This window comes from Heterodontus francisci, chromosome 26, assembly GCF_036365525.1.
Source record: "Heterodontus francisci isolate sHetFra1 chromosome 26, sHetFra1.hap1, whole genome shotgun sequence".
Classification (NCBI taxonomy): Eukaryota; Metazoa; Chordata; class Chondrichthyes; order Heterodontiformes; family Heterodontidae; genus Heterodontus; species Heterodontus francisci.
This window is the reverse complement of record NC_090396.1, coordinates 43,839,083-43,864,488: the sequence shown is the minus strand read 5'-3', so window position 1 is coordinate 43,864,488 and position 25,406 is coordinate 43,839,083. Positions and strand designations below refer to the sequence as shown.

The 25,406-nt window shown below is 39.8% G+C and overlaps 2 protein-coding genes across 4 annotated transcripts in view; one reads left to right on the top strand and one right to left on the bottom strand.

Annotated features, from left to right (window-relative positions):
- Positions 1 to 21,155, top strand: part of stx8 (syntaxin 8) — a 425,779-nt gene extending 404,624 nt beyond the window's left edge. Inside the window, exon 10 of one of the 2 annotated variants that reach the window (XM_068058121.1) lies at positions 20,485 to 21,155. In XM_068058121.1, coding sequence (XP_067914222.1) covers positions 20,485 to 20,594 — 110 coding nt within the window. In that variant the 3' untranslated portion in view covers positions 20,595 to 21,155. The remainder of the gene's footprint in view (positions 1 to 20,484) is intronic. The other variant, XM_068058120.1, reaches the window with a different exon arrangement.
- The window catches only part of ntn1a (netrin 1a), a 196,903-nt gene that overhangs the window by 125,433 nt on the left and 46,064 nt on the right, over positions 1 to 25,406 (bottom strand). The gene's annotated exons all lie outside the window — the stretch shown is intronic.

The window sequence follows — 25,406 nt, the reverse complement described above, 5'->3', positions numbered from 1 at the left end:
TTCAATTCACACCGGCACCATGCTTGCCCCCAAAGTGCTATGAAAATCCAGCCCGTAGAGTCATTATGGCACAGAAGGAGGCCATTCGGCCCATCAAATCTATGCTGGCACTCTGTTGAGCAATCCAGTCAGTCCCATTCCCCTATATGTTTCCGAACTCCTATTCTTGAGACTATATTTTCTCTTCCAGGACTGAATACAATTAATATCTTTTCCATGAGTTAAGCAAATTCTTTCCTTATAACTTTACCTATCTCAGTGTTGAACTATTAAAAATGAAACATTTTATATATTTACAGCCATATGAATATTAGCATTTGGGGCAAGTATTTTATGTTAATGCTGTAAAATGAATTTGAACAATGGCGTTGTAAACAGTGAATTCTATTTGTGATATTTTATCTCCTACTTTCTTCCTATGGGGAGACTGGTATGGGACAGGAGAGTGATAGGAAACAAAAAGAAAATTACTGCAGATGCGGAAATCTGAAACAGGAACAGAACATGCTGGAGACACTCAGCAGATCGGGTAGTATTCTGAGGAGAAAGGAGAAAAAGTTCATGTCTCAGATAAAGCCCTTCTTCGGACAGACAAAGGGATATAACTGAGATGTTAACTTTTTGTCTTTCTTCACAAATGTTGCCCGACCTGCTGAGTGTTTCCAGCATTTTCTGTTCAAGTGATATGGAGCACTATGGGTTGCTATAGATAGTATGGCCTTGTATAGTGGTTGGTATTTCAAACAGCTGATTGATACTGCCACTTATTTTTTACTGAAATTACAGCCAGTCACAAAGAAAAAAAACCTCATGACTCTGACCACTGACCTTGTTTGCCCACTCCCCTACAGCATGTCCTCCCCTACCAATGCACAACACACACACACACACACACACACACACACACCCAGGTAAAGCAATGTGGAAATGATGAATCTTAAAGCAGAAAAAGGAAATAAGCCACATAAATAAAACTAGTGAAAGGAATTCTACATAATGGTACCACACTTTATTTTATTGAAATAATTATCCATCAGCCTTGAACAGCAGTTTAACATTCTGTACAACCAATGGCTAAGTATTCCCCTCCACAACGATAAATCCATAGGTGTCCTGTTATAGTCTTTTCATGGGATGATTGCCTCATGAATTAGCAGGTCATTGGTCAATAGTAACCATGCTGATTCAGGTTGATGGCTGGCTGCATGTGTCTCAAATGTCTAACACCTTCATTCCTCACATTGCAGAAAGCAGCCAGAAAGGTAACAAGCTATGACAACTCTGCCATGGTTCAGTTCAAGGAGGTGAGGAAGAAATCCGTTGACTGGGGTCCATTTTCTGAAGGGCTTGAAGTGTCTCTAGTTTGTGGCATTTTTTGCAGGAATGCTTAGTCTACAAGGAAAGCAGGTTTAACATAGCTCAAGGTGTTACACTAATTCTCTACAAAGCTGGTGAAAAGATGAGCCCAAGTGATCCTCTATACCTCTGAAATCTTCTTTTGTATGGTAAGGGGTCCAAGGTGTTTGATAGCTCATCTGTCATTGCATTGGCATCTCAATACTCCAAACAAATATCTGTGCAGATTCACGAATCTCCAGGTTTAACTCTTTAATTTAAAGGGATTTGCATGCAAGAAAGAACAATTTGGAGACTACAATAATACTAATACTGTACGGGAATATACAAGTGATCCTGATCCCAGTATGAAACACACTTGCTGGGAGAAAATTTGAGACCTGGGCTATTTTAACTTCCGGACTTCATTAACAAGCTGCTAGTCCACTTCCCACTTGGTTAAGTGTGGGGAGCTGGGAAGTTTTGTGGTAGGCAGGTGGGGTTGAGCGGGGTTGGTGGGGTGGGGGGTAAGTCTGGGCCAGGGGAGGTCTAAATTTTCCTTCTGGTGTCCAGAGGAGCACGATTGTTCCTCCTGATCCTACAAAGGAAAGTGTTAAACTTAACTTTTATGGCCTTTCCTTCCCCGCAGGTCCTGACTGGCCTCCACTTGATAGGCGAGCCGCAGCAGCTTTCCGCTCAGGCTAGAATGAAAATTGCAGTTGAGGCTTGATTATATTGTCGGACCCTGATCTGCATATTTAAATAAGGACCCCACCAACTCTAGATGGGCAGCTTAATCCTCTATCCAGATGCCTGAGTGAAAATTGTAGTCAACGGTATCTGGGCAGCTTTTCATTAGGTAACTAACTCAGGGCATTTTAACTGCTCACCCGCCATTGGACACGTAGGGTAAAAATTACCCCTGTATTATTTACATAAATTGGGTAAGCGAACTGAAAAGGTAAATTGAGATATTACTTTAAATTAAATTGTGAGACTTGAACAAGTAAACAGGTTCAAAGGAGCAAAAGGTAAATTTAAGACTGATACTGGAAGTACTTTGCACCAAAGAGTGATCAACACTTGGAATGAACATCCAAATAAAGGTGAAAATCCGAGAATGATTCAAAATACAATTAGATGCTGAAATGGGCGACTGTAGGGTCTTACTGGATTGATGAGTTAAATTGGGCCAAATGGATTTCATCAGCAATTATTTTACCATCTAGTGAATATTCTTTTGTTTTGTCTATCTTGAGCTTCTCATATAGTCCAAGCTATTATAAATACATCTCATTGAACAAGATGGTGAAGAAAGTGTGTGTGACTCTATCAGTTAATAAAAGTGATCATTGCTTTCAGATTATTTCCTTTAATAAGATTACACAGGCTTTTCTGAAAGGATTGGAGTATGCAAATGGCAGTGCTGTGAATATAGTTTCAGGAACTTCTATAATACTATACCATTTGGCTAAAAAGAGAGCGTGACTCTGATTCTCAATTCATTGTATTCAAATCAGGAAAATAATTATCCTAAATCTCAGCAGATAATTTTAATAGATAAATCTATTTTACATATTATGTACTGAAATATGATTTCAATTTCAGGATAACACAGGCAAATGTAAATATTTCCAGATTTTGGAGTCTGAAAGCACAGGAAATAGTTTCTATCTCAGACATAACTTTGGTCTGATGGTAATTGAAGTAGATCAGTGAGATTTATCTGTGAATGGCACCAGAATGTTGCTTTGCAAGCAGTAACCTATTTACTACCCGACAGCCATGATCAAACAGAGCTACTGCAGGCTTGCAATTAAGCTCCTCTCCCTAGCACCAGTGGTAGTGAGGTGACACCAAGGATTTGAAATGAGATGCTGAACAGTCTTATGAAAAATCTACTTTTGAATAAAACAAGGTCCAATTTACCACTAGTGCAGTCTGCTGTTATTGCTTAATAACTAAACAAAATGGAATAGAACCAAACAGAGTGGAAGAAATTGAGTACGTGATTTCAGGAGAAGTTCTAGTTACACAAAAAAACAAAACTCATGTCTTGGGCCTCATAACTTACTCATGTCTGGGTCTAATTTTCATATGCTACTGCTTCTTGCCATGTCTCTTCAATGTGACCAATGGCCCGTATGGTGTCATATTAGTCAGTGGCTTACTTTTGGTGAATCATCCAGACATTTATCCTGTGTGGGTAACGTGATAAAGGGAAAAAATCAATGAGTCTAACCATAGTGGTCAGTGTTTTCCACCTGTGATTAAATTGAAAATAGAATGACAATATTTTTAATGCTTGGAATAACAAGTTTTTTCCACTCTACTGCTTCCCCCTTCACATTCCACACTATCATACTCAGTTAAGAGTCTGGCAAGAGCTTGTTCACTGACATCTCCACAGATGTCATAAAAACAACTTCTTGGTCAGCCTACCAGGAGGTGGCTTTAAGCTGCAGGAAGGGAGTTTACAGCCTGTTTCCCATCCTCATACAACCAATGCAGCCAAGGCCAGTAAATGTTTTTTTCCTTTTGTGAATACAATATTGTCATACACCATAATGACAGGACAAAAGTAATAGCTTCTAATTTTGCACAAACACAGACTTAATAGTGTTGCTTCACTTCCTTCAACATGTGCAGTTTGACTTTAGGTTTCACAGAGAAGTCTTAACAACTTTGCACGATCCCTTTGTGCATCCTGTAAAGAGTGTTTTGAATTAGAATTCATTAACACTACAAGGGAATATTACTGGAAGGCTGCAATGTTTGTCCAATATAGGTAATTAAAGCCACGAACAGTAACCTCAGAAAGAATTTATAAATAAATTCAAAGCACTAACATAATTGGGGCACACCACAATATCCCACTCGAAAGCTTTGAACTGACAGCTGTTTCATCTTTAAGGAAAGCGCAGGCAATAATTGTGTTATTTAAGTTAGAACTTCTGTTAAAATATGACAGTCCAACACTTTGTGTTGCATTTACTTTAACCAGCATTATTCCTGGTGCTTCATCTATGATGAAAATAGAACTACAGCATTTATTTAGGAAACTCAAAGTAGTCAGAATTTTTTGTACTAAACGTTACTACCAGAATAGTGTAATGGATGTTTTACATTGACCTGAAGAGACGGATATCTCATCTGAAAGGCAGCACCCTCTCAATAGTGTACCGAAATATCAGCATAGCTTACATGCTGACTCCTGGAGTGCGGCTCTAAAGCTTGTGAATTACAGGTTAACACAGAGCCAAAGTAACACTTTAGTCTGGGCCACATGCCCAAGTGCACTGTGAGACTATGTATGAAGGAAATAGAACTTTATGGAGTGATGGGGTAGGCCAGTGGGACTGAAGCAAATGCCATTCTTTCATATATTATGTTTAGCTTATATTACACATTGCCTCAGCATGATATCACAATTTAAGCACTATGTATCTCTTTTTTGCAGGTTTTCTTACAACTATTTTTTCATAAATAACAGCAGCCAGAGTTGTATAAAATTAGTTTAAAGTGATTTATGTCTATTTTGCTACTGGAAATAGGCCATTATTTCTTGCAAACCAGGATTGTAGATTTTGTTATAAAATTATATTATGGGGAATTATTACAGACAATGCTGGGCCTTAATGTAAAAGATTTACATGCTATGAAAAAGTGCAAATGAAAGCTTCCTGCCAATTGAAACCAATGACATAGCAAATGATTTTCTGCGTGTCTGCCATTAGGGCCTTTAACTGAGGAATTGTTCATGAAGGTCAAACAATTTTTGAACATATGGAAACTTACTCTGCCTAGCCCCTGAGATACTAACTGCTTGTGAAGTTTAATGATCCAATCACTACAGAGTTATGATGATCACTGTTGCATTTTAACAATACAGGAAGACAGCCTTTTAGTCCCTCTAATCACGGTAAAATAAGTGAGGTGACACTGCTGTCGACAACATCAAATGAGGTGGTTTCCCCACAATAACATAAACGGAGTTGGATTTGCCTTTACAGGCTAAACAGTTTAGCATGTGCTGGCCTCCACAGATCTCCCCCAATGCTGAAAAGGGTACAGCAGTCAAATATATAGTAGAAAACTACAAATTAAACAACTGGGCATGCACAAGCGTTCAGGCTTGACCCAACATGACAATGTAAAGTAATTTTCTAAAACAGTTTTGTGATATAAACACCCCATTAAACTGAACCGCGTCACTCGACCAGATGTGTTTATTGGAAACTTCATGTTTGTGGCTTCGAAACAGTTTGGAAAGTCTGTTTCACTGACACTGAGGTCAAACATTGTATAAGAGGTACTGGCCAGGTGGGAAGCAATGTTCAGCTCAGGTGTATACTCATAACCCAGTAATCTATATGCCACAAAAAAAGTCTACAAGGAGATTATGAATAGGGTCAATTTTCTTACATTTATTTTCCATAAAATGAACCAACAAATAACATGAAGTATTTAACACCAGCTTGTGCTTTAGTGTAAAGAAACCACACAACCAGTAACAAGTGTGGTTTTCATTGACATTCCATCCTTGAAAACTTACCTTTCAAACAAGGTATGAAAACAGAAATCAGTATTTTCAACAGCACATTTTTTCTGGAAACAAAGTGACGGTGAGAAAAGAAATCCAAGCATTAAAAATTGTTACCTTTTTATGCCTTCATCTAACAAGTATGGATGTTAGTTGTCCCACGACCTAAACCTTTCATAAGGTGAGCAAACATTTCCACAAGATGGAAAAACAAAGCAAAAACTATCTTTCAACCATCAAATCCTAAGTACACAAATTACACATACATCATCCATACAAAGCAAACAAAACATTGATTTTAAAAACACCATCTTTGACTTTTTTCCAGTTTTGTAGCAGCAGAAGATGCACATGAATAATAAGAATGGCTGCTGCTGTAATTAGAAGAAAATGACAAGCTTCATTATGACACCTGTTATAGCAATTTATATTTTGCTTCTGGTATGTGCCGATTCCTTATGTGTACCCGATATCAGTCAGACAAGTTTAAGAAATTTCCAACCAGTGCAGTGCAGATTTCCTTAATTAAATTAGGTAGTAATCGTTCTGAAGAAGGGTCGCTGACCTGAAACGTTAACTCTGCTTCTCTCTCCACAGATGCTGCCAGACCTGCTGAGTATTTCCAGCATTTCTTGTTTTTATTTCAGATTTCCAGCATCTGCAGTATTTTGCTTTTATTATATATAGGTAGTAATCAAGATTGTTCCTAAGCTCCCATGATCTTCTGCTGGTGCCAGCATCTGCAGTCCATGTATCACCACTGGCATCTGCAAGTAGCTTATTTAGTTCCAATTCAAGCCTCTTCTTAATGCGGAGATTATGCACTATGAGGAAGACCCACATCATAAAGTACACCTTGGCTGTCTTGCATAATAAAGCTCCTTGCCCCAAGCCTGATGATGTCCAGTGGTGGAGTATGTCATCTTGTACACCTGAATATACTTATTATGTTCTGTTGGCATCTCCAAGTTGTGAAACAGGGAATTGATTCACATTCAGAATCCATATCTCAAGTGCCTCAATTAGGTTTGCAGTTATTCATCATATGCAAATTCCTCAGCTAGAAGCCTCTGCTGAGGATGAGTCATGCACCGATCCCAAATATTGAGCTTTCACATGCAAGAATCTTTGTCTTGCATTACAGACCACCTACACAGTGACTGAACAGAAGCCTTTGCCTTGAATTAACTGTGGCCACTCTTATCTTCACATCTATGTAGTAGATCACACACTTGGAGAAGGCACCAGTGCTGCAAAATTATTGTTCTCTCTCCAACTGCTAGTCTGCATATGTCTGGGAATATACGAGCCAGTAACTTCTCTGGAACTCATGCATCACTCATATCTTGAAAGTATCGAACCATGTACTCTGGCAAATGCCTACTAAATCTTCCTCAGCTGATTGGAATAAGTCAGTGTTAAAAACATGCAAAGATCCTCCATGATGGAAGCAAAACCTTGTCAATACAATCACTTTTCTGGGTTTGAAGTATTTATATCATTGATGATACTTTCAGCCTGGATTTATTTATGACATGTGCTTTTGGAATGATCAGGAAGGACAACATAATCTGCTTTAATTAGATCCATCTCTTACCTGTTTTTGTAGCAGGTTAACAAACTCATTTCCATCATCATAAACTCAAGTCAGAAACTGGTAACTTCCACATGTGTGATACATAACACTGCTGTTTCCAAGTGTTATTGGACCATCAGAAGCATTACTGACACCCAGAAAATTGCTCCATTTGTGTCTTAAGGCATGTAATTAATGATGGGTATGTTGAAAGTCTGTACACTGGTGGGATTTTGAGGGTTAGCCGTTAAGAGCCAAAATGTTATTTTTGAGCAGGCACACAGTGCACTCTCTCCTTGCACCACACTGCCAATTATTTTTGGCTACTTGCCAGGAAAATTTTTGTTAAAGTTAATGACAGTATATAGAATGTTACATGGATAATATGAATACTTGACTAGAACATTTCTTTTCTGAATTATATTAAAATGTTCGCAGACACAAGTAATTCTTTGATTTTCACGCTTTCTCTGAGGATCTTTGCATTATGTTTGTAAACAATGGCTTATAAACTGAACAGTATTTCTGGTGTTTTATACTAGGTACGGTAGTGTTGTGGTTATTTTACTGGAACTAGTAATCCAGACACCTGGACTAATAACCCAGCAAGCATATCAAGCTGGTATCAGTAAAAATTAACATGGAGCAGCCAATTTGTTGTAAAAACCCAAATGATTCAATAATATCTTTGAAAGAAGGAAACTTGCCATTCTTACCCAGTCTAATTTAGGTGTGACTCCAATCCCACACCAACATGGTTGACTCTAGACTCTGTAGCAAGCTACTCAGCATGCCAAATCACTACAACAAGGGAATTATGGATGGGCAATAAATTGCAATCATACCAATGATGTCACATCACGAGAATGGGGAAAATTTGTCATAGTATGCACAGTAAATTCTGCAAAATGCGACTAAAATAAGAACTATGTCAAACCACACTACCTTGCTTAGGCTGCTGTAAAATTTAAGGTTAATTGTCACAGTTATGTTGCTCTGATGGCTCAATCTTTACTCTAGATATTGGGTTTAGAGTCTCAGACCAATTCAGGTGAGACCTCACTCCTTGTAAGCTGAAGACAACATAATTTTAAGATTATTTGAAGTGAGTCCAGGAATTGAACATTCTATTTCACCTTAGTGATTATTTTACTTGCCTCCAACATGATCTTCCTTGACTTTGCAATAAACAGTTTGCTAAACAGTGGCTTCCGCTAAAAACAGCCAAACGGTTTTATTACACAACAACTGGATAATTGAACAATAGCAATAATGCATAGTAGAATTAGAGTGGACACAGTCTTAATTATCCATCTTTGGTAGATTGGAAATAACATTAGGTCATGTTCACTAAATTATACCAAACTATAATATAAACTATACTGTATATAAAATCCCTGAATATTAATCTTTACATGGTGGTTTGTCATGAATCATCCACATCTTGTGTATCCGTCTCTTTCTGATTGCTTCAGGCAAATTTCCAGCTTTGAGAAGCAAGGCTGAGAAATACATTTTGCAAAAATGATTGTGGTAAAGGAAATTTAATTGTTTCTAAACACCATAAAAGCTGCTAAACAAATACTAGCAAAATCTACAAAATGTTTCTATTTGACGTAAATGGGTTGCCCTCCTTCCTTGGACTTCTCGCTAGACACAAGATCTATATTCTAGGATTCAATCCTATATGTATCATGATTGAAAGAAACAAAGCAATAGCATGATATATTGTAGAGGAAATACAGAAGTCCCTGGACTGAATTTTGGGTATATGTGGTTGGCAGGTTAAGGCAAGATCCAGCTCAGCTGTGAAGACTTGTTAGCATGATATAAAGACTGCCAATATTTACTGTTTAGGTTCATACAAGAAGAATGGTTATTGGGTAGTGCACTGAAGGGCAAAGTATTAAAGAGTTGCTATTTCCTGGGGAATCGTATCCTGGGATGACTCAGAACATTCCTTCAGGAGGGGAAGGAGGAAAAACTCACAATTACATTTAATTCATGGAGGATGCGGAATTTGAAAAGAACAAACAGTACAAATGCATCAGAAAATATAAATAGCAAACATTTACATTGTATGAAAGAACAAAGAAAATTATTGCTTTTAAAGGCTCGTATCCAATATCAGAGATGAGATGTGTAAATAACACAAGAATGATGTAGTGTCTGAACTCTCACAATGGATTGCCATGTTGTAGGTTAGACACTAGACCTAGACACTATTTTCAGTGCAGCATCTCGCTCATGTGAGTCAATAATGTGGCGTATGATGTAATAGGTACAAGGAAATACATACAGGAAGCCAACAAATTTATTAGCCCTAGAAAACGGGCGATCACAAAAGTGAGCAGAGATCTACTGTAATAGATCCCTGTCCTCACCTGCCTGTTAAGTGCCACTAAATCAGGGAGAAACTCCAGACTTCACTGTCTAGACTCATACACGAACAATGGCCACAGAGGGCAATTGCCACCTGTAGCACTGCACCCCCTACAGGTGTCAATACCTTCAAGAGTGAAAGACGGAAGAACACTGGCCAAAAAAAGAGGAGATTGGCTAATAAATGTGAGGGTAACCAGTGGGTGGCTAGTTACTCAGAGATCTAGCAACGGTAGCTCGATGCAATCTCTGGATGGAAATGATGTGTTTCCTTTCCACTGACTGCATATTTACCCAAGGCTGTGGTTTGGCTGATTGGAGTTACAATTTGGACCAGATTCAACCTGTTGTTTGTGCTCAATACAATTGCTGAGAGCGCATATACCAAACAAATAGCGTAGAAATCAAGTTTCAGACTTTAGTCCTTGCCTTGAGGTTATGACTTGATTTGGAAAAGAAAATTCTTGTGAGTTTAAAAAATTCCAGTTGATTTTGTGTCTCATCCTGGCCAGTGTGTTGAGAACAACAACAGACTCTGTGCACAAAGTCAACTGTGACACTGTGAGAAATAGGGCATGACTGCACAAAGCACTAAGAAACTGGATGATCTCCATCTAAACAAATACAACTGGGCCAGGGAGGAAAAGGCTGTGTTTTTCCTGTAGGGGAAAGAACTGCCCGGTTTCAGGGACTGAAGGAAACAAAATAAACTGAATGACTTCCCATGGACTGCCAACTGCAACACTGAGTACAGTATGTATGCCCTGTAATGCTGGTTTGGTGTCCTTGGTGACAATTTGCTGCCACTTTTGACAATTCAGCAGTGGATAATCCTGTTCGGTCTCCTTAGCCCATGTCACTCCCTTCCACAACAGAATCCACAGATTTTTTTGAGAATGCATTAACTGAAATTTATTAGGCTTTCACTTCAAAGCAATCATATCTTCTGATTAATTGGTTGTATTGTTCAAACAAAGGAGGCGGCACTCACAGTAAGGTTTGACTCTCCCTTTTTAATGGTTTCCTCTTAAGGGTAATAGAACTGTATTCTCCCATTGACTGGGAACAAACCCAACAGTGTTTCTCAGTGTAAGTGCAGAGTTTACACTGGTTTGTGAAATCAGCAGGGCAGCTTTGTTCTTATCTAGATAACTCTGCTTTAAGTTTAAAATTGTTTGGGTGAGGTTTAGTGCTGCTCAATAGGAAAGAAAGCCATTTCATTAGCACTGCTTCTAGAATATCAAATAAAAAATAATTCACCTGAGCACCTGGTAATAACTTTGTAAACATGTAAAAAAAAATAAAAGAACCTGCATTTCTATAGCGCCTTGCATGACCACACAATGTCCCAAAGTGCTTTACAGCCAATGAAGTACTTTTGAAGTGTCGTCAGTGTTGTCATATAGGAAACATGGCAGACAATTTGCACCCAGCAAGCTCCCACAATCAACAGTGAGATAAATGACCAGATAATCTGTTTTAATGATGTGGGTTGAAGGATAATTACTGACTCGGGCATCAGGGAGAACACCTCTGCTCTCTTTTGAAATAGTGCCATGGGATCTTTTATGTTCACCCGAGAGGGCAGATGGAGCCTTGGTTTAATGTCTCGTCCAAAAGACAGCATCTTCGACATTGAAGCACTCCCTCAGTACTGCACTGAAGTGTCAGCCTAGACTATGTGCTCAAGCTTCAGAGTGAAGAGGAATCTAGAATTGAAATCTAGTCTCAGTAATGGTGCCATGAAACTATCATCGCTTGCCATAAAAACCTATCTGGTTCACTAATGTCCTTTAGGGAAGGAAATCTGCCGTCCTTACCTGGTCTGGCCTACATGTGACTCCAGACCCACAGCAATGTGGTTGACTCTTAACTGCCCTCTGAAATGGCCGAGCAAGCCATTCAGTTGTCAAGGGTAATTAACAATGGGCAACAAATGCTGGCCTTGCTGGCGATGCCCACATCCCATGAAAGAATAAAGAAAGGAATTGTTGAATGCTAAAATCTTCCTATCACATTACCAAGTTTCCAATGAGAAGTGCCTTTCCACATTGATGCAATCTGTGATGTGGTATCAATATTTTCCTCAGTGAATATTCAAACTTTAGTTAAATACTGCTTGAAAATTCCACAGGGAGTCTCGGATGGGAGATTGGCACAATCCTTGAAGAAAAGGCATAAATAGCTAAAAATGGCCATTCATGCTGTTTTCCCACTAGTTTCTGCCCATCCCCTACTAAAGGTATGGTGGGAGATCAGGAAAACCTTGTGGAAATTCAGAGCCATAACCCTGAAGGGTCACTGACGTGAAACGTTAACTCTGCTTCTCTCTCCACAGATGCTGCCAGACCTGCTGAGTATTTCCAGCATTTCTTTGTTTTTATTTCAGATTTCCAGTATCTGCAGTATTTTGCTTTTATTTGCCTGCTGGTGTTACAGTTACAGAGTGAATCTGGCAAGTAGTCACGTGACTGCATCCTGGCACATGTCTCATTAGCATACTAAGATCTTAAAAGGACATCACTCTTAAAGGCAATCAGACAACACACGCTGCTTCATGGCAGGTGAAAGGGAGGCGATACCAAATGAGATGTTGTTGAGGAAAGTGGCCATATTTGAAATTCCAGGGCAGTGATTCTCAACTGGGGGTCCACAGCCCCTTAAGAGTCTATGAGAAGATTTCAAGGGGTCTTCCAAAACACATTGCATTGTCAGAAGGACAAAGATTAGTGCCAGCTAAAAAAAAATGCACAAGCTAGTTCTGAGCGCAGGCCTCTTTCAACTGAAATAATCTTAGTAAATCCTGCCTTTCAGTGGTGCTGATTGGTCAGTTTCTGGTCCATTGAGGAGCTCCTGGGGAAGCAAATTGGCCGGAGTGCCTGTCACTCACAGTCATCGGAGTCTCACTGAGAAAGACTAGCGTTTAATCAGAGATCTCAGGAAACGGGAAAATAAAATTCTAAAACCAATGGTGGAAAATCTTCAGGAAATTCAAGAGAATTTAAATTCTATTGAGAAGTAAAGTTGCAGAAACAGATGCAGCAAAAGGATAGGCTGGTATTTCCGAATGTGAGAGAACATGTTGCTGGTCAGTTCAGTGAAACTTCACAAAGTCACAAAATAACCAATGATAACCTGCCGAATAATTTGCAGCTGATTTAGACTGATTGTTTTGTCGATTCTGGCGTACTTCTGCTATTGTCGCTGAACTAACCTTCTCCCTCATTGTCTGCAGGATCCTGGTAATGCCCACAGTCTCAACAACTTGTATTTATATAGTACCTTTAACATAGGAAAATGCCCCAAGGTGCTTCACAGGAGCATTATCAAACAAAACTTGGCACTGAGCTACATAAGGAGATATTAGTACGGGTAACCAACAGATTAATCAAAGAGGTTGGTTTTAAGGAATGCATTAAAGGAGGGTTAGAGAGAGGGTGAGGTTTATGGAGGGGTTTCCAGAGCTTTGGGACGAGACAGTTAAACCACAGACAGCAATGGTAGAGTGATGAAAATCCAGGATGCACAAGAGGCCAGAATTGGAGGAGTGCAGAGATCCCAGAGGGTTGTAGGGGTGAAGGGGGTTACAGAGATAGAGAGGGGCAATGCCACTGAGCAGTTTGGAAACATGCCTCATCAAGAAGTTTCGCAGTAAGTAAGACAGAAATAAAAATAAATATATATGTTTAATTGTACAGCTAATGTTTGTAGAAAAATGACTTGTGTTACAGATGATCCATGGAATTTTTATGACATGAGGTGGGGTGGCATCAGAAGCAAAAAGGTTGAGAACCCCTGTTCTGGGGCACCCTTCCCATAGAATAGTATGACCTAGAAGGAAGTGGAGCAAGGAACTAGAGGGCACAGCTGATCACTTGCTAGCACTGGAAATGCCAGCCCTACAGAGCGGGTTAACAACCAATGGCCTTGCAGCAGATGGCACAACTCTCCCATTATCTTCATTGTGATTTTGACTATCTGCAGTCTGTGATCTTCTGGCAAATTCAGATATTTGCATCTCTGCCAGTAAGTGCGAGCATGAGGCTAATTTAGGAGGATGCAGTCTGCATCTGGTACAGCCTAGCCTGGCTGGCAGCCTACTGTTGATCTTCCCTTTCTACTCCAAAAAATATAATACATTGTGCCAATATTATAGATGTTCCAAAAAATGGAAAAACATGAGGCATAAAGCCTCCAGCGCAATTAAGTAGTAACAGAGAAAATAGGAACAGAAATTGCCAAAAATCTGAAGACAGCATCAAAAAACATCAATAGGTCTTATAGATCTCTCTAAGTGCAATGTTGAACACCTATTTTAACTAGGAGGGTTTATTACTCAAATAATTTTGTTACATACTTTCGGGAAATTGTGTGAACATCTAATTGATGTCTTCAGCAACTTTGCAAAACTAGTTGCCTCCGTCTATATTTCTGATTGGTTACATCTATCAGGCATAATTGATTGCAAGATTTACCCTCATATCTTTGAAAAAGTACTAACTGTTGGTCATAAGTGTATGTATATTTTGACCTCCAAATACAACCACACTTTGACCCTGTTCTAAACCACTGGAATCAGTAAGTCCCATAGGGTCTTTAGCAAAGCCAACGATTCCTTTTGCTCTAGTGCCCCACTTGTACTTGCATAATCGTGGCTATGAAGCTCTGATAAGGGGAGTAGGAGTCCTGTGAAAGTAGCGTAAAAACTAACTGCTTTGGACTTTGTACCAAACACTGTCAAATCTCTAATTATCAGGATTGGAAGTTATGTTACAGCTGTACAGCGCTCTGGTTGGGCCACATCTGGAGTACTGCATTCGGTTCTGGGCACCACACCTCAAGAAGGATATATAGGCTTTGATGGGAGTCCAGTGCAGATTCACCAGAATTCACCAGGCTAATAGGTTTAAATTAAGAGGACAGGTTGCATAGACTAAGTTTGTATTCCTTTGAATGTAGGTGATTAAGAGGTAATCTAGTTGAGGTGTGTAAAATGATTAAATAATTTGATAGAGTAGATAGGGAAAAACTATTTCCTCAGGTGGTGGAGTCCAGAGCAAGGGGGCGTAACCCTAAAATTAGAGTGAGATCATTCAGGGGTGATGTCAGAAAGCACTTCACACAAAGGATAGTGGAAATCTAAAACTCCCTTTCCCCTAAAAAGCTGTTGCTGTCAATTGAAAATTTCAAAGCTGAGATGGATAGATTTCTGTTAAGCAAGGATATTAAGGCTTAAGGAACGAAGGCAGATAAATGGAGTTAAGATACAGGACAGCCATGATCGAACTGGAGTGGCAGAATAGGCTTGAGGGATTAAGTGGCCTATTCCTCTCCCTGTGTTCCTATGTTCCTATGGTGTATGATTCAACATGGAAAAAAATGATTCATTTTCTACCCCATATGAAGCTGCATTCAGCATGACAAGATCATAAGACAAAGGTGTTCACAGCCATTCAGCTCATCCAGAAGAAAAACCCAACCCCATCATCATAGCACCTCACCATTTCTTAAATGATCCAACATTTTCCCTCCACCAATCTACCCAACAGCCCATTTTACATTCTGATGTGAAATTTGTTGAACGATGAAGAAGTTCTTGACTTTGGTTGTAAATTTGCCTTTTGCTTGTTTTAACTTGTACATCCTTTATATGGAGAAATGTTCTGGGGATTTGTTTTTTCTGTACTGTTAATTCTTTTTTGAGTGGTTTACGGCTCATTAATTTTAAAATTATGACTAAATGAACAATCTTTCACTGCTTGCTTCAATGAACATTATCTCATGATGCAGATTATTTTTACCAGAAACATTTTACTGCAAATTTATCTTCTAATTTACTGTGAAACATTGAAATCTACAATACTTTAATATAACCTGTGTTACAAAGGTTTCCATTTTTTGTTAAAACTTGAGAATCTATATTTTAAAACTGAAGAGGCTGAACTTTGTGGTTGTTTTTTAAAAGAAGTTATCAGAAGGTTTGGACTGAATGTAAACATTTTATTGGAAAGCACCTGTTTGCAAAGAACCCAGCTGGAGGTTGTGTTTTGGCTTGAAGAGTTATTTACAAGGCAATGACAAGTCACGATTTATGGTCATCACAAGGCTTGTTTCTGAATGGGTTTTGGTTTCATTTTGAACATTCAGTTGAAGTTTGCTTATTGACCTGCCAGGAAGACAAAAGATCCAGCCAGCTGATATCCTTCTCTCTTTGAAGAATCCCTGCTCTTGAAAAGCAAATTCTGCATCAAGTTGTACTGTTGCCTCCTGTATTGAAGAAATCCTGAATGTTTGTAGAAACCTTGCATCTTTAAAATAACTTTGCATCAAATGTGTGAGAACTGAAACCTTTGTTACTGCACACCTAATGTAAGAACTATGTGAAGCCTTCTGTAGCTGCATTTCTTGAAAGGCTACCCAGACTGTTTATCAACATCGCCTGGAAAGATTCCTAATGGCAGCCGCCTACTTGCCTTTGGGACATCTCACCAAAACAAAGGACTTTCTTCTATACCTTCTTTTAAACATAAGTGTTTTTTAAAAATTCCTTCTATTTCTTTATAACAGCTGTAAACAAAATTCCTTTTTTTCCCCCGGTTAACCGGTTGTGTATGTGAGTGGGTGTGTGAGGGCTAGGATAAAAATATGGGGCTTTAACATTTCAATTTGCATGTATGTTTTACTTCATTATTGGTTAAGACTTAGTTTATAATAAATGGATAATTTTGTTGTTTATTAAAAAAACTTGGTTGGTTTGCTTTATTCTGGGGACAAATAGAGTTTCTGATTGTTTCAGTAAGTGGGAAAATCTAAAAATATATGTTGTGACCTGTGGAGAAGTGGGACTGAACTAGCAGTGCACTGCTCCCACCTCGGTCATAACACCTGCCATTACCAGACATAATAACGCATTTCAGTATTGTGGATCACAATATAGCACACATAATAATACAAATGGATTAAAAATTGATCTAATATTCTATATAAAATGGTACATGGAGCAGTTCTGCAGATGTCCAACCTGAGTACCCTTGAAATCACCATGTTTGCAGTACAGCAGGACAGCTGGAAAATCAAACAGGGCAGAATAACACTTGTATGTGTGAAAGGAAACCAGTGAGGTTTTAATGCGTGATTTAGGGGCAGGATTAAAAAAAGGTTCCTTAACCAGTAAGATGGAAAAATGCATACATCCAGTCTAAAATGTGCTCTGCATCTGATTTCTAACAAACACAGCTAAATGCAAAACCAAAATAATTGATGTATTTTGGTTGAAACATAATGCCTGTTTATGCCACTGGTATCTTCTATTCTCTCTCCCTGTACAGATCATGCCAGGCCACTCACACCCTCTAATTGAGAGGGAGAATATAGGAGGTTCTTTTGTGCCAGTGCTGCATTATACCAGCTAGCACTGACTTGCTGGCTGATTTTCTCTTTCTCACCACAGGAAGTGTTGGCTTCAGTTCATTGCCACCTCTCACTGGTGTGGCTAAGAGTAGGAAGCCAAAGGAGTCGGTGGGAAGGCCCAATATGTTTCCACACACTCTTCCCACTCGCCCCTATCCCTTCACTCCAGCTGGTTCCACTGCTCCATCTGCTGTACTACAATGCTGCCTTCTATCTCAGGTTTCAATTTCTGTTGTTTCCTCCTCTCCACATGCCACACACAACTTCTACTTATTTTACCTCTGTGAATGCCAGTCCTAAATCTGCTACTGGAAGGTTCACGAGTGAAGCTGGGGGAGCCACCTTCCAAATTTATTTCCTTTTCTGTTGGGTAACTGCATGGTCTCTGTCTGACACCTCCTTTTGACAGCTTGGCTAAAATCATGACCTGCTTTGTTGAAAATTCTGACCTGAACCTGTGTTTATAGATTGTGTAGCAGGTTACTTTCATACAGTTAGCTTACATGAGGGGTGTAAACAATACTGAGTTTATGCCAACATAAAATCTCCAAACTGAACTTGCCAGTTGAGAATATTTGGTCTTAGTTCCGGAAACTACATTGAAGTGATATTGAAAAACTATTTTTCCATTAATTCTTCAAGCACTGTGACTATTATATTCTTATCAGTAAACATATTTTTCCTGGTCCATTTTGTGCTATGTACACTTCACTCTCAAATGACCAAGTGAACTGAATTCTGATTCGGAATGATACATACAGAATGGCAAAGAGCACGGAGTATGTTAAGAGGCAACAATCAGGGGATTATGTTTATAGTTGCCTGAGTATTTGAACCTTGCAATGCACTTCTAGCCATAAATTGTATTAGGTAATATATCAGGCTGTTGTGGCCTGTGTTGTGGCACTGTGCCACTTGGCTACTGCGCCACTTAATCCGAGTCTGGGAGAAACTGGAAGGCAGATTTTTAGTGCATTTGACAACCATTATTGCACATTTTTGGAGCAATGATTATCATCAATTTAAATGTGTGCCAAAGATTCGTAATGATAATTGCAGTTCACACATGTGATGTACAAGATAACACACAGCACTTGCAATAGTAAACCCATGGCAAGCACAGACTGAGTTCTGAAATCTGAATACTGGGTTGGCATCCAGTGGGCTACTCCCGTCCAATGAGAGTGGAGTGGGCCCCCAGCCCCAGTTGTACCTAGCCAGTTCCCCTAGTTATGCTAATGATTTGGCCACATAAAAAATATTTCTTCATGAACGAAGCAATCCACAGCATGATTTGCTGGATGTCAAAGCAGCAGAAGAAATGCAGAAATATTTTATTCTATTTGTTAGCCATCCTGAACAGTAATGCATGGACAATAGCAAATAAAATGAAAGGAATATCGTGATGAAAGCAATTGACCTTAGATGGGTGACTACCAACTAAAATGTAACTTTTATAGCTTGCAGACGTTTCTTTATCTCATGAATCTGAATCTTAAAATGATCAAAATTTTAAATGAATCTCATATGGTTGCTGAAAAAAATCCTCAACCCTAGCTCTTATGGCAACTCTCATTCTGACAAGTAAAAGATTCTTTATTAAAATTTTAATGTGCAGCGGTTTAAATTCCTGAATATATCCTTTGTTACATTGTTTTACCCCGTTTCCAATGGACTGACCCACCGATGATCTAATGACTGAATCTTAGCCAGGCATAATTATTTGTGCAAATTGTGACACATGAAATGAAGGCGAGCAGCATAATTGGGGAATAATATTTAAGGTGTAAATTACGACTGTGAACTTTTGAACACTTGGCTTCTAATGGTGTTCCCTCAGCTGTCGAAATGAAGATTTCTGAAACTTAAAATAAAACAGAAAATGTTGGAAACGCAGCAGGTCAGTTAGCATCTGAGAGATAGGTTAACATTTCTGGTGCGATTCTCGCCTTAAATGTTGACCCATCTTTCTCTTTCAGGTACTGAATAACCTCCTGCTTCTTTCCTTTCCTTTAAATTTCAGATTTCTCGGATTAACTTTTTGTTTTCTTTTTAATCAGTGTAAAAAGTATGATGTAGGCATGTGAATGTTGTAATTTATTGACTGCACAAGAGAAGTTGGAGTACTAATTCAGAACAATTATTGGCATCCCACGTTTCAATTTATGAAGTGTGATCCAAGGAAGAGGTTTTGCATTCTTTGTGATTAAAATCACTTTTCTTTTAGGATCAGCTTCGCAAACTGTTCAGGCGCTTCTTTAATTCCAGTGACGAATATCTAATAATCAAATCATTTTGTTCAGTCGACATGCTTGTTGGTGAAACTGAGTTTATGCTATGACAGTTCAGGATGTCACATGTTTGTATTGAAGTTCTGAAAGCTACTGAAGTTCCATGGTGTACCTCATCGACTTGAACATAGAGAGTACCTAAAATAAAATCTATGCTGTAATTACTGTATCTATGCATTCATGGTTTAATTTTTTCAGTCCCAATTAAAATGCCAACCTGCACGTATATTAATTTCAATTCAGTCTAATCACTGGCACGAGAAGATATCAGTAATTTCTCTTCTTTTCCTTGTTGGTTATTGCTTCTATTTGTGAAGGTACTTTTTCTTCAGATCATTGTTGCATCATGAATCAGCCAGGGTGGCGCAGTGGTTAGCACCGCAGCCTCACAGCTCCAGTGACCCGGGTTCAGTTGTGGGTACTGCCTGTGCCGAGTTTGCAAGTTCGCCCTGTGACTGTGTGGGTTTCTGCCGAGTGCTCTGGTTTCTTCCCACAACCAAAGACTTGCAGGTTGATAGGTAAATTGGCCATTGTAAATTGCCCCTAGTGTAGGTAGGTGATAGGAGAATGGTGGGGATGTGGTAGGGAATATGGGCTTAATGTAGGATTAGTATAAATGGGTGGTTGTTGGTTGGCACAGACGCGGTGGGCTGAAGGGCCTGTTTCAGTGCTGTATCTCTAAATAATAGATAAATAATATTTTTACAGCACATATTGGAATTTCAGCTCACACTGTCTACAATTTACATTTAAATTAATGGTTGGGAAATCATGCAAAATGTGCACACCCAATTCAAGTTGTGTTCATCTAGCAGGCAATGCTTCCACCAAAGGTTGGAAAATTATCCATTATCATCAATATCCTCGTTGCTTTCCTCAATAGCTTGTGTTAAAAGTAAGTACTTTGGTTAATATAAGAGTTGTAACCATTGCATTCTTTCTTACAGATATTGACCTGGATTTTGCAGCAGCAATGACACCAAAACTGTCAGCGATTGTCATCATTACTCCACTGAAACCGACAGCAACTTTGAGAATTTTCACATGTACAGAGTAACACACCTCCAGAGGATGCACTGTTGAGATCTTCCCTGAGTACAATCGCTGAGCAATCAGTGAACTGATGAAAACTTCCACTTTCACGCCGTTAGTCTCGCTGTGAAAACCCTTGAAAAGTTACATCTTTTTGAACAGGGTGTAACTGAGTTTTTAACAGTGTACTAACTTCATAATTACTGCTAAACGCCCTCAGTGACCCTGAAAATCTAATTTTGTATTTGTGAAATGACGAATTTCCCCGTTATGATAGAAAAGAATCCACTTTTTAATTTTTTTTAAGGTCTGTTTATGATATTGTAGATTCTAACTTAATCTAATCATATTCATGTACTTTGCTATCTGAACATTTAAAAGTGGAAGATAATCAGGGCTTTTAACTTCCTGGTTCGCTGTTTGTGAATACTTATATGTGATTGGCTGCTTACCCTACTTGCTGACATCACTGCTGCTGGATGGCTGGAGAGCCCCTTGACTGGGCGCCAGCTTTAAACTGCTGTTGGGAAAGGGGAAGTCCACACCAGAGAGTTCACTACGTCTTTGTGGGCAGCTTTCTTCGAGGTCAAGGAAGAGTGCTGTTGCTTTGTTGCTGGCCACGAAATCCAGCTCATTCATTATTTCCTCAAGTATGTTAATGCATTTTGAGAAATCCTTTCAATAGGATATTTAGATTTAGTTTAATACAGTTTTACTCAATATGAATTACCATTTGTACTTGTAACAAAACCTCAGTAGTATGAGCACTGGAGCAACTGTCAAATGTAAGCCGTTATTTTAGGAAAGGAAAGAAATTACATTTATGTAGCACCACATCCTCTGGACATCCCAAAGTACTTCACAGCCAATGAATTACTTCTGAAATGTAGTCAGTAATAAAAACGAAAAATGCTGGAAATGCTCAGCAGGTCTGGGAGCATCTGTGAAGAGACTAGCAGAGTTAACGTTTCGGGTCAGTGACCCTTCTTCGGAACTCCAGTAGTCAGTAACCTTGTTATAATAGCCAAACACAGCAATCAATTTGCACACAGCAAGGTTCCACAAACAGCACTCAAATAAATCACTCGAGAATGTACTTAATTGGTATTAATTGAGGGATAAATTTTGGCCAGGACAACTTACCTGCTCTTTTTCAAATTGTGCAATAGAATTTTTTATATCCATCTGAGAGTCCAGACAGGGCCTCAGTTTAATGTCTCATCCAAAAGATGACACCTCTGACAGTGCAGAGATTCCTCAGTACGACACGAAGTCTTAGCCTGGAGGAGGGCTGGTCCCATGAATTTCTAACCCAAGAGGCAAGAATACCACTATGTGCCAGGGTTGACACTTAAAATAGCAATAATTGCCTTCCAGATCCAAAGGAATTGGTGGAATCTTAAATTGTTCAGGACTAGTAATGATTTAAAGCCTTTATGAACATATTTCTAAGTTTGGGATATCCTATAATACATTTTCTGTGCATCAAATCAATGTAGGTTTTTATAATCTCCTTTATCCCAGTGTATGCTACAAAGCTGTTGAAGCACTCAGTTTGTAGTCAGATATTTTGACAGCTTGGCGGCTGTTACTACCTTCACGCTCAACCATGTTTTCTTAAGTTTATACTCAGGAGACTAAATTGAACTGGACTTTACCTCCAATTTTCACTTTTGTTTTTGCCAAAGACTGATGTTTCTAATGGTTGGTGAATGTCAATGTGAATAATATTATAGATGGAGTTACAAAAATGCACCCGAGAAAAGTCTGGTGTGATCTAACTACACGTTGTCCAAACTAAAATAGAAATGCTGTCAACTGGAAAAGATTTAATTTCTGAAAAGTGGATGATACTGAACTGTTTCATACAGTACTTGTCCTTTGCTATTTGTTATGTTTTGTTGTAAAATTGTGGGCTTGAATTTTTAAAAGTGAATGCTCAGGATGTGGGCATTGCTGGCAGAGCTGGTATTGCCCGTCTCTTGTTGCCATAAGATGGTGGTGGTGGGCTGTTTGCTTGAACTAGTGGTTTGATGCAACTGAGCAGCTTGTTAGGCCATTTCAATAGGCAGTTAAGAATCAACCATGTTGGTGTGGGACTGAAGTAATATATAGGCCAGACTGAGTAAGGACTGCAGGTTTCCATCCATTAGTGAACCAGATGGGCTTTTATGATGACCGACAGCCTCATGGTCACTTTTACTAAAACCAGCTTCAATTTCCAGACTTTTCAAACTGAATTTAAGGCCGGAGTTTTACATTGGGTAAGAGGCCCTGCCCACAGGTTTAAAAGTCGGGAGCGAACTCGCCTCTGCCGGGCCTGGGAGCCACGCTGTAATTTTATGTGACTCAAGATCGTAATTGGCTTTGGACCTCTGCCCCTCTGAGGCAGGAAGTCCTGCCTTCAAGAGCTGCTGGCCAATCAGTGGGCTGGCAGCTCAGTCCCAGCAGCGCCACCGGGAGTGGTGGCCACTGCTGGGATTGCAGCCAGGGAAAGGAGCAAGAAGGATACCGGCCCCAGAAAAAAGGTAAGTTTGTGGGGCCTCACCAGGGACAATCAGCCGCATCCTGGCGAGGCAATGGGGGTCGGTTGGGGAGTGGGGGAATGTAGTTCAGTAAGGGTGGTTGAACCTTGGAGGGTGGGGGGGTGGGGGAGGCCCTCCGTGGAGCACAGGGTGCCTGATCATGAGGCCCCCCCCAGCCTGCAAGGAGGCCTCAAGGTTTTACTGGGTGGCCTCCTGTGGAGCTTGAGCCGCCTGTCCGCCGCTGGTAACATATGAGCGGTGGCAGGAGGAGGCCCTTAAGTGGCAGTTAATTGGCCACTTAGGGCCTTATTTGTCCTGGGGCGGCAGGCCATTTCTTGCTGCCATCACACCTCGTAAAATTGCAGCAGGGCAGGAAGGCAACGGGAATGGCACCCCCCTGCCTCTCATTCAATTTACAACCTGCCCCACACCCCACACCCCCAACTCCAGCCCACTCCTGTGTAAAATTCTGGTCCAAATTCTCAAATGGCCATGGTGGGATTTGAACTCACGTTCTTGGTATTACTTGTAGGAAGTTACATTGGTTTCTTGTAACATTTCCAGTGGGGAGACCAATAGAACTCCTTCCAGAAAATGGTGGCGACCCAATTGTGCCAAGTCTCGGTCCATTTCTGGAAGTATCTAACTTGCTACATGAGGGATGGAACCTCCAACTGCCTTAATAAAGGGTCATGGAGCTAGGGACAGGGCTCCCTATGCCAATGTTCCCACTTCACTGGCTCAGTCAGGATCCACTGCATATCTGGAGTGCATTATACTGAGTAAGTTCCAGTGCAGAAGCCTATAGTTGGGTCAGTGTAGGCTTTAGTAGCAGGGGAGAGGTGGGGTGGTGTTCAGACCAGGAAAATGGCTTTGACCCCTGATGAAATAAGCACCAATTGTTTTTATTTTAAAAGCACATCAACCTTCTCACATGGGGAAGAGACATGTATGAGGAGGACATGGTTGTAGTGGTAGGGGAGCCCAGGCAACTTGCCTTCATTGATGTGGATGTCAGAGTTTCTAGCTGGATGGGACAGGTGGGTGCCAGAGATGTGACTGTAGCAGTGCTTTTACCTGCCTGATCCAAAAGAAGTATTCTCCCACTGACCCCGTCAACTCTGAGCCAGGGGCGCCAGGAATCAAAATCCCCACATAATTGTCAGGATTGTGTCAGAAGGAAACTTGTGGCCTTTAGCTTTAAGGTTGTATATTTTCCTCATGGAACAAACAGTAACAAAAATGGAGAAGTAATTAAGGTTGAGTAATGCAATTTGCTCCGAAATCCATAACTCCCTTTACTTTGTGCTAAATGGTAAATTATGAAAGCAAGGGAAAACAAATCTACGTAGGGCCTTATTAACTGGCTGCTGAAGTCAGATGGAGAGAGACATGTGCAGCATCCCTCATGGGAGAATACATCTGATAAGCTAGATAATTGTTTCTGGTCAGCCCTTGCGTTAAGTTTCCACAATAAACTCCAAGGATCAGTACGACACTGACTGAAGCAACGCAGCAACTTTAGGTGTTATGAGTGGAATGATCCCACTGATCTATGCTCTAAAACACAACTCAGTTTCGGAGACCTAAATTGCCCTCCTGCTGTCAGCCTTGACCCGGTAAGACCCAACTGCCAGTGATTATGGAGTACATGAAATACTGCATAGAATTTTTGTTACAGTTTCAATGATCACTGTCCAATCGTAAAGCACATATTTGACAAATTAATGTGGGAGTGCTCACATTGTATAGCTACTGCTCAGGCAAATAAATTGCAATTATCCACTTCTTCAAAATACTCTGTAGAGGTATTGCCTCACACAAAATCACAGTTCAATAATTAATACAATGTAATATTATCAGTGTGCATGCTTGAACTTTGGCCTAGAAAAAAAAGGAGCCATTCATTTTATTAAGTATTATACAAATCTGTGTCAAATATGTCTATGTTTTTCATATTAAAAGACACTGACTTGAACTTTAAAAAAAATTAGTTTGTCAATATTAGCTATCAATATTGTACATACTTGAAGGAATCTGTACAATTTTTAAGAATGACTCCAATAAAATGAACGAAAGGCAAGGCCAATTCAGGCAAGCAAATAGCAGTATTTGATACAGAGGCAACCTGCTGTTGACACTGGGTGCTGGACATTTCTCCGATTCCTGAAATGTGGTGGTTGCATCGGAGAATTGTTACAGCACAGAAGGAGACCGTTCGGCCCATCGTGTCTGCACTGGCTGTCCGAATGATCAATTCATGTAATGCCCTTCTCCCCGTAACCCTGTACATTTTTCATTTTCAGATCAGT